The 17,512-nt window shown below is 45.1% G+C and overlaps 1 protein-coding gene across 1 annotated transcript in view; it reads right to left on the minus strand.

The window, feature by feature from the left end:
• Nucleotides 1–13,615: 13,615 nt before the first annotated feature.
• GREM2 (gremlin 2, DAN family BMP antagonist) overlaps nt 13,616–17,512 on the minus strand; it is a 121,295-nt gene continuing 117,398 nt past the window's right edge. Inside the window, exon 2 of the mRNA XM_028531274.2 lies at nt 13,616–16,478. Coding sequence (XP_028387075.1) covers nt 15,971–16,477 — 507 coding nt within the window. The 5' untranslated portion in view covers nt 16,478 and the 3' untranslated portion in view covers nt 13,616–15,970. The remainder of the gene's footprint in view (nt 16,479–17,512) is intronic.

Below are 17,512 nucleotides of genomic sequence, written 5' to 3' on the forward strand. Positions count from 1 at the left end.
TCATCACCTGCGTATTGGCTTACCATCTACTTTATGCCAAGACACGGTGCTAGTAATTGCATATTTAAACAGGAAAGGAACCGAATGTTATCAATGTTTGAGAGCACTTCCTCTCAAAGGAGCAATGTGAGACACTCGAGGAAGATTTATTGATTTAGTGAATAAAAAAAAATAAATGAGAGGAAGAGAAAGAAAAAGGCCAGGAGTTAAAGGGAATGAAAAATTGACAATATATGCGGAACATCCAGTTGGATACTTTGGTCAAGCTGGGGATGAAAAGAGTGGAAAGCAGTGATTACAGTTCATTGTAACAACCAATTCAGAAAGCAGAAGGAGCTAGATCTTGAGGGGTTGGTAGGAGCCAGGCAAGTGAAGCAGGGAGAGAAATGACAAATGGGGACGCAGCCCTCAGATGCCCACGGAAAGCATCCTTTCATTTAGGAGCTGTGTGTGACTGGTTCGGGTGAGGCAGAGGAAGCAGAGCATCATGGGGAAAGGATGGAGGAAGACGGTGCTTGGAGACATGGAAAGGGAATTTGTGGTAGAAACTAATGTCATTTTATTTTAGTTTGGGGTCAAGGGCACCTCAGAGTCACTGTGGAACAGTGGCACGGACCACCAGCGAGCTCATTTGGAGGGCAATATATTTTTTTAAGATATTTATGTATGTATGTATGTATGTATGTATGTATTTCTTAGAGGGGGAGGGAGGGAGAATGAGGGAGAGAAACATCGATGTGTGGCTGCGTCTTGTGCATCCCCTACTGGGCACCTCTCCCGCAACCCAGACATTGTGCCGTGGCTGGGGATCCAACCAGCGATCCTTTGGTTTGCAGGCCCGCCCTCAGTCCACTGAGCCACACGAGCCAGGGCATGAAGGGCAGGCTGAAAAGTTTCCAAATGGTTGTTCTCCAAATGTTTGGTGGGAAGGGGATGACGCCACATTTCTAAGAGAGGCAGCAGGGTGAGAAAGACCACGGAAAACAGAGGCAAAATGGCCTGCACACCTGCAGAAGAATGAACTCTACACACGTATGAGGAGGCGGGGTATGTGGTAGAGTGGGCGGTGAGGACAAACGATCAGGGGGGACTTGGTCCGTGAAGACTTCATTACTAAGAGACTTCAGATGGTAGCTTGTGAAGGTGAGAAGCCATTTGGAATGTCACGTGACCTACTTTGTTTTCCTTAGTGAAGCCCACTCTGGTCCCATTGAGGAGGACAGATGGGAGGAGCGTAAGCCTGGATGTCAGAGAGCTTTACACAGCCTATTGCAGTGTCAAACGCAGGAATGGGAATTACGTGAGGTCTTACTAGTGGAGACGGAGACTTGGAGCTGAGCAAAAGATACATTAAGGAGGTAAAACATATAAGGGAGACCTTTACATGTTTTCCCTCCTCTTGAACCCTTAGATGCGAGAAACAAGAAAGCAGATTGAATTAAAGGTGACAGTTGGTTTCTTGACTAGGTTATTTGGGGAAGAGTGACCCCGTGCATGAACAAAGGCGACACAGGGAAAACGCTTCCATCACATTTTGTATATATAGCAATGCTTCAGAGAAACCTTTTCTGATAAGCCTACCAAGAAGAGCAACCGCAAAGTTTTCATCCCCTTAATCAGCTCCATTTTCTTCACAGCACTTACCAGCATCTTATATAGTTATAAGGGTATTAGTCTATAGACTGTTGCCAACTCAGATGTAAATCCAGAGGGACATTTTTGCACCTAGGGTTCAATGGGTAACATTAGAAGCAATGTGGGACACTCAATGAAGATTTACTAATTTAGTGAATAAGTAAATGAGAGGAAGAGAGAGCAAAAGGTCAGGGGTTAAAGGGAATGAAAAATCCACATGTGCTGAACCTCCAGTTGGGTATTTCTAGTAAATGGAGGATATCGATCAGGAATTCATGAAAGAGGTTTGATTCTGGAAATTTTGAAGTAAGAGCCATCTGCATGCAGGCGGTCGTGGAAATCAAGTATGTGGCCAGGCTGAAAGTTCTCAAGAAAGTAGGAATCAGCCCTGGCTGGCGTAGCTCAGTGGATTGAGCACAGGCTGAGAACCAAAGTGTCGCAAGTTCGATTCCTAGTCAGGGTACATGCCTGGGTTGCAGGCCATGACCCCCAGCAACTGCACATTGATGTTTCTCTCTCTCTCTCTCCCTCCCTTCCCTCTCTAAGAATAAATAAATAAAATCTTTAAAAAAATTTTTAAAATAGAAAGTAGGAATCAGTTGTTTTTTTTTTTTAATGAAACCAAAACACTAACTGCAGTTGGGTTGAAACCAATGTTTAAAGGAGAAACAGAAATAGGGAGGTCACAAAAGAAATCTCAGGAAGATGAACCGGCAAATTAAAAGCTGGTGCCCTGGCTGGTGTGGCTCAGGGGATTGAGCGCTGGCCTGCAAACCAAAGGGTCGCAGGTGTGATTCCCAGTCAGGGCACATACTTGGGCAGAGAGCAAGGTCCCCAGTAGGGGGCGCGTGAGAGGCAACCACACATTGATGTTTCTCTCCCTTTCTTTTTCCCTCCCTTCCCCTCTCTCTCCCTCCCTGCCCCTCTCTCTAAAAATAATAATCTTTTTTAAAAAGCTGGCAGCCACAAAGAACTAAGATGACAGAAGTTGAAATAAACAGCACTTCAAAAAGAATCTCCACTAACACCTTCTAACTGCCCTTCAAACATAAATATATTATTATTGTAAATAATAAGTTTATAAAACACATGTAATGGCTTATTTAGTATTCTATTTAAAAATCTGCTGAAGAGAAGCAGTGTAGAAAAGAAGTTTAAAATGTGTTCTGGAGTTGCACTCCTGGTGTGGCTGAGTAAGCTTGTAACAGACCAGCCTTCCCACAAATAATAACCGTAAACTATAAAAAATAAAAAGCAACTACTTGGAGGTTCTGGGGAGGGGCCGTGAGAAAAGTAGGCAGAATCTCGGGTGAGAGGGGGTTGCACAAGACAGGAACGGTCTGGGGGCTGGGGGCGGTCTTTAGCAATGGGGTTGTGCCAGACAGCTAAAATCCCCAAACCAGAGGTCTTCTTGGTCAGAAGGCAGAGGGACAACATCCTTTTTTTTTTTTTAAATAAAGATTTTATTTAAGAGAGGGAGAAAGAGAGAGAGAAAGAAACATCAATGTGCAGTTGCTGGGGGCCGTGGCCTGCAACCCAGGCATGTGCCCTGACTGGGAATTGAACCTGCAATGCTTTGGTTCACAGCCCGAGCTCAATCCACTGAGCTATGCTAGCCAGGGCGGGACAACATCCTTAAAGCTGCAGGGAAAGGAGAGACCCTGTCAACCAGAATCCCATGCCTTATGAAAATATGCTTCAAGAATAAAAAAAGAATAAAGACACCTGGATATATGAGAAGACTGTGAGTAATTGTCATCAGCAGACCTGTACTACCAGAATGTTCAAGTTCTTCAAGTTCAAGGGAAATGACACCAAAGGAAAACAGGTTTTCAGGAAGGAATAACAGGCATCAGAAATGATAAATACCTAGGAAAATATAAAAGACTAGTTCTTTTGCCTTTATTTTATTAAACACTAACAGTTTAAAGCAAAAAATATATGCCATCATCTTGAAGGGTTTATAATGGATGCAAAAGTAATGCATAAAACTACTATAACAGTGACACAGGGAGGGGAAGAAATTGCAAAATATTTATATTTTCATGAAATGGCACCATATTAATTCCAAATAGACTGTGAGAAATTAAGGATGTATACCCTAACAGTATATAGTGTAACCCTCACTGCAATCTCTAGAAAGTTATGGGAAGGAGAATAGCTAAAAAGCTAACAGATAAATAAAGTGGAATCCAGAAGATATTTGAATAATTCAAAAGAATATGGGAAAAGGAGGATCAGGGATAACACAATTAGACAAGACAAAGGACAAACAGCTGGATAAGCATAACCATATGAATAATTACTTTAAATGTAAATGGACTAGACATTGTGTAAAAGGCAGAGATTATTAAACTATTTTTAAATGTATATTCTGTATTTTATTTTTTTATTTTTTAAAAGATTTTATTTATTTATTTTTTTAGAGAGGGAAGGGAGGGAGAAAGAGAGAGAGAGAAAAACATCAATGTGCGGTTGCTGGGGCCCATGGCCTGCAACCCAGGCATGTGCCCTGACCGGGAATCAAACCTGCGATGCTTTGGTTCGCAGCCCATGCTCATAGACTATTTTGAAAGGCAAGATTATGCTTTGTACAAAAACTCTTAAGCACAAATCAACATACTCATACATATGTATGAATTGGTAACAGCTTGAAAATAAATGAAATAAAAATGGACAGAATTAAGGAAGAAATAATTCCATAATCACAGCTGGTGCTTTGAACACTCCTTTCTCATCCACTAGTAGAACAACTAGAGAACCAACCAGTACGGGAAAGGAGAAAGGAAGGAGGGAGAGAAGAATCTCTCTCCAGGATAATAGGAGCCAGTCACACCCCATTTGTGGAGGGAAACCAAACCAAGTTCACTACCAGAGATGCAAGCCTAGAGTGGGGCTTACCTACTGTGAGAGTCACTAATAGAGAATAGCTTCACTGGCTGTCGTAGAATATGCAAACAAGCAGCGTGTGCTGGCAGGAGAGGGCAGAGAAAGCTCAGCAGGGCAGACGGGGCCCATGTCTACACCTGCAATATCTCCAATATCGCTGCCACTTGGGAGTCCGGTGCCACCAAAAAACAGCCTGGTTCTGGGCTGGGAATGGGTGGAAACCACAGAAAATGACTAGATATGGAGAGATCAGGTGAAAAAGAGCATGTCTACCCTCTCAAGACAAGTCCATAAAACACAATTCCCAAAGCACATGAGGGAAAAATGGTTGATAAGAAAAAATAAGTCAACTCAATAAGTGAAAATGAATTCACCTCTAAAAATTTACACAATAGGGAAAAATTTAGGTGACTTAATATTTAAACCCTGACAAAAACTTAAAGTACAGAATTATTGAAATAGGAAAAAAGTATATAAGCATGTAATTCCAGATGGACACATCAAAAGACCATTCATGATTTGGAAGATAGTGCTAAGGAATTCACTGAGATAATGTCCTAGAGAGAGAAAATGTTTTTAAATGTATAAAAGAAGCTAAGAGACAAAACAAAGAAACATGCAAAATATAGTCAAAGACACTGAAATAGAGGACAGGCTGACAGTGACCAGAGGGGAGAGAAGAGGGAATTTCAGGGAGAACAGGAAGGGTTTACAGGAACAAATATAAAGGACACATGGACAAAAACTAGGGGGGGGATGGAAATGGGAAGGAGGTGGGAAGGGATGGGTGGGTGGGCTGGAATGGGAGTAAAGGACAGAAAACTGTACTTGAGCAATGATTAAAATAAAATTAAATTAAAAAAAGAAGCTAAGAGAAATGCAATGGACTGAGAAACTCCTCTCTGAGAGGCATGTCCTACCTAAGAAGGACATGGAGGAGGAGGCAGAGAAGTACTTGAAGAAAAAATGGCTGAGAATTCCTGGAATTAAAGAAAGCCATAAACCCACTGCCTGAAAATGTATAACCAGTGCCAGGCAGGATAAATACAAGTACATTTGTACCTAGAAAAGTCAAAGTGTGTTTCTAGCCAGGGAAAAACAAAGTTCCAAAATCCCAGAAGGGACACACCCCTTGCAACGGAATGACAATGATTGTGAAAGCAGATTGCCTTCAGCAGCAACACATCAGCCAATCGTAAGTAGGAGCGTCAGAGTGTGTGAGAAAAAACAATGACTCGAGACCTTTATACCCAGTTGAAGTATCGTATCGTTGACATAGAAAGGGAGGTATGTGTGTTCAGACAGCACTAGAAGAGTTTACAACCCAGAAACCTCACTGAAGATTTGCTAAATCGCATATCCCAGCAAGGAAAACAAGATGGAGACAAAGAGATAAAGAAGGGTGAGATGTAAGACATTCCAGAAGACACAGAAATTTGTGACGGAGATTAACTCTAGTTTGTAAACAATAACAACTCTAACTTACATTGGTGTTTACAAAGGAGACTACGATTTTGATAATTACGAGTAAGAAAAATGCAGAGAATAATTCAAGCATGCTAAGGATTCATTTATTTAATTCAGGAAACATCTATAGCGTGGTTAGTATGGACCAGGCACTTTTGTGGCCTTTAGACGTAATAGACAAACAGAAAAATGTCTTGTCCTCGTGACAGACTTCCTAGTGGGGAAGACAAACCAAAATGTATCTCCAATAATGCCAGGTGCTCTGATAGTATAGGTAGGGTGACCAGTGTCAGAGCCCCCTTGAGAGTGCAAGGCGTACTGTCCCGCCAGGGAAACCTCCGTGAACCAGTGCTGTCTACATACAGACTCTCGTCTCTCTACGCATATGTGTGCTCTGTAAGCTTTTAGTGCAACGATGAAAAGAAGATAGTGTTACTGAATATGTTTAGGCTTTGTTACAAAAATATGAAATTAACTATAAGTTCAAATGTTAAGGGCATTCTTTAAGAGAACGGAAATAATTAAAAGCAAAAAGGGAATTTAAAAAATCAACTCAACTAAAGGCCAGAAAAGTCAGGAAAAACAAAGAGCAAATATGGTAAAGAAAGAAGTGACCGTGGCAGGGAGGTAGGAGGACTTGGGGAAGAAAAGGAATCCTTACTAACAAGCCCTGGAAATCCTGTGAGCCATTCTTTGTATTACACCAGCTTGTCATTAACATTTCCATTTGCCAGCCAATTAGCGAACTTAAACTTTCTGAAGGCTGTATTTTGGGGGTTTTGTTTCCCATGAAATACATCTTCAATTATATAATCAAAAGCAATAGGAAGAGGTTTAAGGTTTTAAAATGGTGTGATAAAAGGAGCACTCACTGAGGCCTTCTCCTCTCAGAAACCATCCCAGAGCAGCAAAGAGCACAAATGCAAACTTGAACTTTGATTAAAATTAGAGGTATCAGTCACTCAGACCACAAAATGTATGGAAGATCTTCCACGTGTGTGGGTCTGGGGGGAGGCAGAGGGAGGATGCTCATGGAGGCGGATTTCAGTGAAAGCCACTTGGGGTCTGCTTCTCCGAGGTGGGGTCACACCCTTAGGTCCTACCACAAAACCCTGTGTTTGCCATAATGGATGGACCTTAGTGCACCAATTGGTATATCAGAGGCTTCCCTGTATGTGGTTATTTATTTATTTTTTTACGTGCGGAAGAGGCCTAAATGTGGAATCAGATGGACACATCGGATTTGCAGGATGACATCTCTCCATAAAACAAGGCTGAAGAAAGAAACTTTGAACCGGGGTAGTGAATGCTCTACGAGGCACGCTCTGTACCCTACCTCACCATGGAGTATTTCCTAAGTTGAACCACAACCCTCTCCTCTCCCTAGCGCAGACCACCTGCAAATATCTGGTGAGCGGAACACTGCTACCGAACCAGCAAAGACTATTCTGCAGAGAATACGATAGATCAACTCATCTATGGATAACGCTGCAGAAACACCGCGCAAAATATCAGCAAACGCCAGAAGGACCACGACAAAGTGGGGCTTATTTCTGGAATGCAGGGGTGATCCTAGGTATATGGCCTTGCATATTTTATGCGTTTATTTAAAAACAATACTCATAAGTGGAGAAAATTATGTGATTTCCTCCAACTGCTAAAAACTCATGTAAACAATTCAATGTCAATTTGTTGAGAACATCTGAATTATATGAGTGTGTCCTTAAATGTCAAATACCTCAAGGCAAAGTCAGCCTGGAGCATATGGGAGCATTAGAAATCTTCCCATTAAAAATCAGGAACAAGACCAGAATGTCCAGTTTCACCATTGCTAGTGATCCCAGACCTGACAGCAAGAGGAAAATGGTATAAAATTGAAATGAGGAGGTAAAATAATTTCTATTTGCTGTTTAATAGACTATACACTCAGAAGACAGAAAACACTTAACTGAGGATTATTAGTGACAATAATAGAATGTGGTGAATCGACTATGCAAAAGAATAATAACCAGAAATTAAGAACCTTCATATATACAATGTCCAGTTAGAAAACATAATTGGGAAAAGTTCCTACTTAAAATAGCAGTGAAAAATAGATGAATAGCACAAAATAAATGTGATAAGAAATGTATAAAATCTATATGAAAACAACTGAGAGATACAAAATATAGAAAAGCCTGACACTACCAATGCCACTAATCCCAAAATGAATCTATACATTTAATGCAGTCAAGATGATACCAGCACAATATGGTTTTTACAGGGGAGATGGGGAGCACAATGGAAAGATCAGGCATAGAAATGAAAACTTCCAGGATGGTCTCGAGGGAAAGCTGGGCACACAGGAACTGTTGCAGCTGTATGTTAAGTGCATTAGAAAGTGACAAGTATCTGTGATAGCAAACTATTGGAAACGTCTACATAACGAGGTAATGTTCAGACTTTTAAAAAGAAAGAATGAAGGGCAGTTTATGTCCTGAAATAGAAGTTGTGCAACCTTTTAAGGAGAAAAAAATGCATGAAAAAGCTTTATCGTTGTCATTTTTGTGTTTTAAACAAAAAAGTGAAGTGGTATGTATAGCGCACCCCTCTTTATGTAGAAACGGGGACGCTTTGGTTCCTGGATCCAGACATGAACACGCAGGATGTCTCGGGAGGCATCACGAGGAGCCGCTAGCACTAGTTGCTTCTGGGGAAGGGAAGCTGGTAGCTGCGGGACAGATGAGAGGAAGGTTTTCATCACTGTCATTTCTTTTGCTCCTTTTGGATTTTGCAGACAGACTTTGGAAAAAAACAAACAGAAGTAGATGTATTTTATAATTAACCTTTTGGAATGTATATCATGGCACATATCACAGGGCACCTATCTGATCAATTATGTTGAATCAAGGAGACGATAATGCATCGGGGGGCTGAGGATGCTTGCACGTTACTCTGGTAACTCTATCAGGAACCCTCCCCAAGGATGGCCAGGCAAATTGTCACGCCAGACCGCTATGGGGATTTGCACGGGTGGGAGGCCATCCCTGCCTGTCAGTTACAGGGATGAAAAAAAAAAAAAGCCAGGGTGGTCTGTAGGCCACTGGACACATTTTCTCCCATGGTGGTCTGATTGCTACAGTAACATCGGGCCTTTTATTTTACATTGGCCTATTTCAGTAATCCTTAGGCAAAACCCCTTCTCACCTCAATTTTCGGGTTATTTCATACTGCCCTCATTGACTTTATGTAAATGTTTCTCATTTATGGCTATAATTTTATCATATACTGTAAAGTTTTCCAGAAATTAACAACCATTTCTATTCCATGCAGTGGATCTCAGGACCAACCCATACCTCACAGACTAACCCGCAATGCGATTTTTATGTTGGTTTTAGGCTTTTGGAGTGCGGAGCTGGCAACACATTTAAGCCCTTCTATAGTAAGCAATATTATAATAAGATTCAATTGACCTAAGCTGGTCCCCACCATACTTTTTCATGCTCACAGATTTTAATTTGTAAATGCTAGCCCGTAGCTTGTCAGCATATCCTTAAATGAGGGAGTTCATTTTTTTTTTCAAGCAAAGTGAGAATCAAGAATTTCAATATTTAGCTTACGAAATTCCAGAACACATCCAGAAATTGACCCCATCAACACAGCACCTTCTAGCACATGGGAGAACAGACACGCGGTGCCTATGGTAACATGAGTGGTACATCCTTTGGCTCCTCAACTAAAACAAAAATTTAAAAATATACATATACCACCACAAAAACAGAAACAGAAAGCAGAAAAAAAAAAACAACTAGAGAGGTAAATATTTGGATAACTCTCAAACCTTTTTGCTAAACCATCAAACATGAAACTTTATGTTTCCAACCTTACTTAGACACCCAATTTATCATTTGGTATCCAGTACCCCTCTCCATACATTAGCAATGGCACCCTTTATCAGAGCTATGGTCTTGTTAGGTACAGAATGTCCTTATAGCGGAATGTAAAAAAACAAAAATTTATTTCTCACCCAACGACGTTTTTCATTGATTTTTAGAGAAAGAAAAAGGGAGAATGAGAGAGAGAAAAATATTGATGTGAGAGAGAAACATCCATTGGTTGCCTCTCCTAGGCTCCCTGACTGGGGATTGAACCCACAACTTAGGTAGGTGCCCTGACCAGGAATCAAACCCGCAACTTTCGGTGCACAGGATGATGCTCAAACCAACTGAGCCACACTGGTCAGGGTGCTGTAGCAGAATTTTAAGGGCGGAGTTCACAGTCAGAAGACTTCACATGTGCCTGATTTACTAAATGTACGGTCCTTCCCTTCAGGAATTGGAGTCCGGGGTGGGGCTCGGGCAGCGGTACTTCATCTCGAAGACACAGCGCTGCTCAAAGAGCAGAGGGATGCCGGGAAGACGGGATGGGTTAGAAGCACCGTGTAGTTTCAGAGGAAGGGCCATCAGGCCCCATGTTCTCTGTCAGGCAGTGGGCAGACACTGGCTGAGAAATGCCACTCGTTTCCCCTTCCCCCTGTTCTTTCTGAGTCGTGTCTAAGGTTCGTCTGTCTTCTCTCCACTCATTCTCTGCATCTTTTAGAAATCTCATCTGTGTTCCTGGGTTTAGTCATGATCTTTTTGTTTCTCAACCAGTTTCTCCAGGACAGCTTCAAACTCGAGTTCCAATCCTTTTTCTTCAAAGGAGACTGTTTTATTTAGATGACCTCGTTGTCACCACGGACACATCTGTAAGAACCCACACCCTCACCTCCAGGTACCAGACCCGCGCTGGCATTGGCCTCCCCATCCCTTTCACCAACACACTCCTCTTCATCACCAGATTCTGCAACTGTTTCACATACTCGTCTCTTCCTTTCTGCTCTTAATCCTACCACCTTGTCTGGCCCTCATTTTTCATCTAAATTCTTGCAAGAGTCATTGAGCTGGCCTGTTCCCCGCAGTCGTTTTGCATGTTGTGACTAGAATAATCCTAGGTCCAATTTGTCGGTATGGTTTTTTTTTGTTTTTTCAAATAAATGTGTGGTTGTTTCTCATGTGCCCCTTACCGGGGACCTGGTCTGCAACCCAGGCATGTACCTGGACTGGAAATTGAACCTACGACCTTTTGGTTTGCAGCCTGCGCTTAATCCATTGAGACACACCAGCCAGGGTTTGTTGGCATGTTTTTATTTCTTCTTATCAAATGGAACTCTCTTTGCCTCTCTTTCATAGTGATCCATAATCTTTTTTAAAAAATAATTTTTTAAAAAGATTTTATTTATTTATTTTTAGAGAGGGAAGGGAGGGAGAAAGAGAGAGAGAGAGAAACATCGATGTGCAGTTGCTGGGGGCCGTGGCCTGCAACCCAGGCATGTGCCCTGACTGGGAATCGAACCTGCGACACTTTGGTTCGCAGCCCGAGCTCAATCCACTGAGCTACTCCAGACAGGCCGTGATCCATATTCTTCACTCTCCTCCTGGCTCCCAGTTCCACTGCCCCCGCCCCTAACACACATGTGAAGGTGAAAATGATGGTGCTCTACCCACAAACCCTCTGCAGAGCTGACGTGCCCATCTCATCTTGGCTACACACACCCGCCCCCGCAACAGACCCACCAAGAAGATTCGCTGCTGACAGCTCACGGCTGGCCCCGCACTAAGAGGAAAATGGCTGCCCCCTCCTGAGGGCTTCCTGGAGCCAGTGGCTAGATGATGTGCGATACGAAAGCCTATCCTCCTTGCTTCACTTTGGGACACCTCTAACCTGCCGTCCCAGCTTCAGAACTCCCCAAGGGATCAGATGCCTCAGTTGCATCCTGCTTGCTTTTCCACCCCACAGCCCTCTTTGCCTGACTTCCCACAGGTCTGTGTGCTCAAATCACTCCCCAGTCCATCTTCTGCCCACAAGTCGTTGTCCAGCCTAAGACAGGCAGCTCCAGGAGTGAGAGGTCCAGAGAAGTATTCCCTAAGAAAGGATTCGGAGACAGGGCTCTCACTGCCCCTCCCCGGTTGCCATGACGACCTCTAACTCTCTGTAGCAGGGCACGGCTAATGTTTTCCCAGGGATAAACTGAGACAGGATGCTGGTGCGGGGACTCCTGGCTGGTGCTTCATTCAGAGTTAGGAAGGATAGTTATAAGGAGTTTGGAGTTGGGTACCAACTTCCAAGGGGCATGGATTTGTTGGAGAGATTTTTAAAAAAGGACTCGGGGTGATTGATCATCAGTTCCGTCGAATGGGGAAACCACAGGATCTCTGGCAGCATTTCATTAAGCCCTAGTCCCCGGCAGTCTGGCGGGCTCAGCTGCAGGAGCGCTGCTTCTGAAAAGCCTGCAACACGTCTTCTTTGCCCTAATCGGGAAGGACTGAGACTCCTAAAGTTGGGACCAGAATACCTGGGTAGATGCAGGTGAGACTGTCCATCTCCCCTATTGCCCTGAACCTGGGAGACCCGTTATGAGGCCCCCACCCCTCCTCTGAGAAGTGGAGAAAAGACGGCAAACCTACTAGGAACCTCAGGACTCAAGGAATGAGGTCACCGTGGCTTCCTTATTTCCCCTTATGGTGTCCAGAGTGAGTACCGGAGAAGCCAGCAATCCGAAGATGCCAATGGATACAAGCAACGAGAACAAAAATTGTGTGGATTCCCTCATTTCCTTTCAATAAAGGGACTCCAGTACCTGCCCTGCTTCAGGAGAAGTTGTAGAAGGGGGGGTTGAAAGGGGTTCAGAAGATAACCCGATAATCTATAAGTTTTAATTACATTATTTGTGATTTGGTCTTACTGGTTATCTCCCCGTGCAGCTCTTAATTACCAGCAGTCATAGGTCCCTCTGCAAATAAGCTTGCTTCCAAGTTTACTCAGTAGCAAAAAGCCCATTTTCATTGACTTTATTACTTAAAAATCAACCCTCCAACTTCAGAAACAAGTGAATTGGAATACCTGAGCCTTACTGAAGTGGAGTGTTGGGTCCCACTGAATAAACTCAGATGGATTATTTATTATCCCTAAGTTCAATTAAACTCCTTTGAAGCCCAAACAGCAAATCAACCACAGGCAGTTTCATTCAAGTTTTCACTTTTTTTTTATTGGTAGTTGAGTTTCTTGAATGGCAGATAAGTCAATTTGTAGAAAAGAAAAACGGAGACACCGTGAAATGAGGAAGTATTTAAATTAAGAAATGCTGAAAGTCGTGAAAAGTGAGTGTGCAAATGTACAAAACTCAGGGCAAGTTCCGGCTCGCCAAAGAGACGAGGGTGTTGCATGGGCTGCTAGTGGGAAGGCCAGGTTACAGCAGCTTCTACCTGTAGCAGTTTCCTGGGACTGCCCCGTGCCGTGTTCCTTCCTCAGACAACACAGTGAAAACGGGTTAGGGATTCTGTCTCCAGCTGTTGGGCATCTGTAAGACTCTTGGAAACCCCCAAGACCATGGTTGAGAGCTATCCCCACCATCTCTACCCTTTCCTGGGATGCCTGGTGTTGATTCTCTTTGAAGACGCCAGACCCCCAAAGGCTATTCATCGTGTCCTGTAGGCTAGGGGTTCAACTCACCACGTCTGGACACACGTCCCCGTCACCCACAGTGTTCCTGCGCTGCCCACTGGGTCAAGTTCAAATTCCGCTTTCATGGCACATCACACCGGGGTCACGTATAATCCTAGAGTAGCTTTATTTGTTCTATAATTTAATAGTACACCTATAAAATAATTACATTATACTTATAGCTTTTCTTCATTTATAAACACACACAAAAGACAATTAAATACAATTTGAGCCATTATAAGGTAAACGTACATACAAGGACCCCGGAAGGAGCTTCCCACTGCAGCATATCATCATATTGCTTCCATCGCTCTACCCATGACTGGGTTCACGGAGTGAGCGCGTGTCTGTATTCTGTAAGTTCATAGCGTCGTCCCTCCCCTATCGGGGTTCCGTGTTCATAGAATGAATGACGGGGGTTGGCTTTGCAGTCGGCCGGACACTCCTCTCCCTTGGCCTCCCTCACAGTCGCGTGGCCCTCCTCCCCTCGCAGCCTTGCTGCTGCGAGTTCTGCCTGAGTCTGACTTGAGGTTTCCCACTAGATGCGAATTTCCTGACTTAGGGCTGTCTATGCCCACTTCTGACGCCAAGGCCTCCTTGACAACGGCACGTTCTGCTCAGGTCTCCTGGCGTCACACGTGCGACAGGAATGAAACCCGCAGAGCCAGGGTTGTCAATGGATCCCCCAACACACCACAACCCGCCTGCCTCCTTGCTCCCTCGGTGGATGTCTCTAGATCCTCCATCACTGCCCAATGTCGGGAAGCCTCCGATCCCAGAGAGGCTTGTAGAGGGTTTCTCACATGCCCGGACATCAGGCCTTCCTGAGCCCCAGGGACAGAGAGCGCTTAAGATTGAGTGCTTGGGAATTATCAGGGAAAACTTTGCCACGTGGGCTTATTCCCACCAATCAGATCACACTCTCATTCACATTCATCAGATGCCATAAACATCACTCACAGCGAACCTTTCCGTGGGCCAATTTAGCAAAGTAAGAATAATTTTGCAGGAAATTAAATTATGTCAGCTTCCTTCTATCAAGAGACCACAACATGAAAACCTCAACAATTCATTATAAAAATGAAAGCTGACCTAATGGTGCCCATCTTTTTTGTTTTGTTTTGTTTAAGTCGACTCTTTGAAAAGGAAGCTAGCTGCTTTCTGTAGGACAAGTTCAACTAGATTTCCATTTGATGTATGGTCTCCTTTATTTCCTCCTCTCCCACAAAGTGACCCGAATCCTTATAGTTTTAAATATTTCTCTCTTTTAACAGGAAATTGCTTTTGCTTAGTGCCATGGCCGTGAAATAGTATAGCTGCTCATCCCACATACGTATATTAAATATTATAGGGGCTTTCGAGTTGCAGGTTAAAATCTTCCCAATGGATCCACTTCCCTGTGCCCATCCATCCCAGCACAGTTCCTACATTGTGCTGCGATGCCTTCCCAGCTTCAGTGAAACACTATTCAATGTGAAATCACAACTCCTCCCATCCTCCCCTTCCTAGTCTAAGAATAGGTGCTTGGCTGCTGACTGCAACCAGGCACTACTTCTGAGTCAAACACCTTCCCGGCAGGCCGTCCTCTCCTCTGGTCGGTACTCAGGATGCCCGCTGCAAAGCCAGAGTCAAAACCCGTGACACAATACAAGGATAGGTCTATAATACTTTTTAAGAGCTCTTTACAGTATAGGTCAATTATAAAACCAGCGTTAATATGGAAACCTTTGTGTGTAATAATATTCTAATTGCAGCGATAATAGCATGCACACCAGAGTTCGTCTTTAGTCTGTAGAAGGGGGTGGGGGCAGTGAGGAAAGGGGGTGGAGGCTGGGGGTGGGGAGAGCGTGGCCCGCTGTGAGCAAGGTCCCCAGGGAAGCCCGTTTTGCCACTCAAGTGGCTCAAGTCGTCTTCTTGGTACCAGGTTAAGAGGACCTCCCGTCCGCCGGCAGCTCCTTTGCCGCCCTTCTCCAGATCCGCAGCTCAGCAGCAAGAAGACAGCCCTAGAATCGCTAAGGAAAGCTCCCAGCCAGGGGGACGGGACGGTCGGGGACCAGCAGCAGAGGTTGGGGGGCTGCTCCGCATCCTTCGCTTCAGGGAGGCAGTGGGCAGCTGGAGTGTAGGGCAAGGCCAGGGAAATACTCCCCGTTCCACACGGTGGAAATGCCCCTGCCTCTCCGACTGCTGGGTGGTGGTTTTCCAGCCTCTGCCCTCGGGCCTGAAACAGCCTGGTTGGCGAGGCGCACAGGAGGCCCAGGGTCGATGGGAGAACACATCAGCAAAGCTCCACTTGCGGCCCGCGCTAATGACAAGGACACCATCAGCCCCAAGAAACGTGCTTGCTGCTGAGAGAGCCCACCAGGCAGCGTGAGTGAGTTCTGAGGACAGGGACAAAGGCGGCGGCAGTGCGACCCAGCGGACAGGTGCGCGGTGTGGGGCTGCGTCCGGCCCGGGGCGCTCAGTGCTTGTCTGAGTCGCTCAGGTTCACGGACATGCACCGGCACTGCTTGACCTTCTGGATTTTTTTGAGTCGGAAGGGAGGGTCCAGCCCAGGACACTCGAGCTCCACGAGGACCGAGGTGACACGCTGGGGCTTGCAGAAGGCGCAGGACTGGAAGGACTCCTCCTCCTTCCTCACGTGACGCGGGATGTAGAAGGAGTTGCACTGGCCGTAGCAGAAGCGGTTGAGGACCGTGCGGCTGCGACAGCCCTCCTCGCTCACCGTCTGCCGCAGCGGCTGCGTCTTGCACCAGTCACTCTTCAGGTACTTGCGCTCGGTGACCACCAGGGCCTCCTGGCTGGAGGCCAGCACCTCCTTGATTTGGTGCTGCCATCGCTCTGAGTTGTTGCTGCTGCCGTCCTTGTACGGCGAGGGGATGGCTCCCGCCGGCCGGTTCTTCCTGGCGTCCCCGGCTTTTACCAGAGCGGCCACCAGGAACAAGGACAGGGAAAGCTTCCAGAACATCCTGCAAAGAGAAAAGAGTTAGACGGGTTGGTTGGGACAGCTGATAGTGTGCGGCATCGTTTTCCTTTTTTTTTTTTTTACTTTTTAATCCTCCCCAAAGGATATGTTTATTGATTTTAGAGAGACAGACAGACAGACAGAGAAACATCCATCGGTCGCCTCCCACACGCACCCCACCACGAATTGGACCACAGTTTATGTACTGTTATATGCCCCAGCTGGGATGGAGCCCGCAGCCCTTTGGTGTAACTGCTCCAACCAGCCAACCAAGCCACCCACCGGACCCGTGCACCTCGTTTTCCTTTTCAATGTTTCATGGTTTTATTAGGAGGCGCTGCAGCCAGGTGGGGTGAGGCTGGCGGCCGGGTGCCCAGGGGCAGGCGGAGGTGGGAAGTGGCGGGTAGTACACTCAGACAGCAACGAAGAGATCCGAGATGCTGCCCGGGAGGCAAGGATGCGGACAAACTAGTACCACACTTGGAAAACACACGCTCGTTGAACACCTACGGAGAACTGCAAAGCAAAGTCTGTCCAAATTAGCTCGAGCCAGTTTGCCCAAGGACCAGCGACAGTTCATACCCAACATGCACTGCGTCTTAGAAGGTCGTTCCAAATGCGCTGCATGCCTGTCTCATCAAATCCTCAGAGCAGCCTTCCGTGGAACGGGACGTTGTTTTTTATCCCCATTTTATGGTGAAGGAAACAGACCCGTGGAAGTTGAGGACTTTGCCCAAGGTCGTACAGTCACCTAAGTAATACCCCAGGATTTGGAGCTAGGCATCTGCTTCTGGAGCCATCAAAATTAACCGCTAGACACGGATGTTTGCATTGAATGAAATGCAAAGGCATGGTTCACAAGTGCCTAAAAATGAGTATAAAAGTTATAAAGGACATAGCTTAGGGAAATTAACATTTGCACATTGGGGCTCTGTTATAAATAATTACAAATAATAAATAGCATTCAGCATCTGCAAAAAGATAGTCAAGCAACTCAAATGAGTCATGGATTAGATTCTCGCAGTGGAAACCGCCTCC

This window comes from Phyllostomus discolor, chromosome 15 (assembly GCF_004126475.2).
Source record: "Phyllostomus discolor isolate MPI-MPIP mPhyDis1 chromosome 15, mPhyDis1.pri.v3, whole genome shotgun sequence".
Taxonomy (NCBI): Eukaryota; Metazoa; Chordata; class Mammalia; order Chiroptera; family Phyllostomidae; genus Phyllostomus; species Phyllostomus discolor.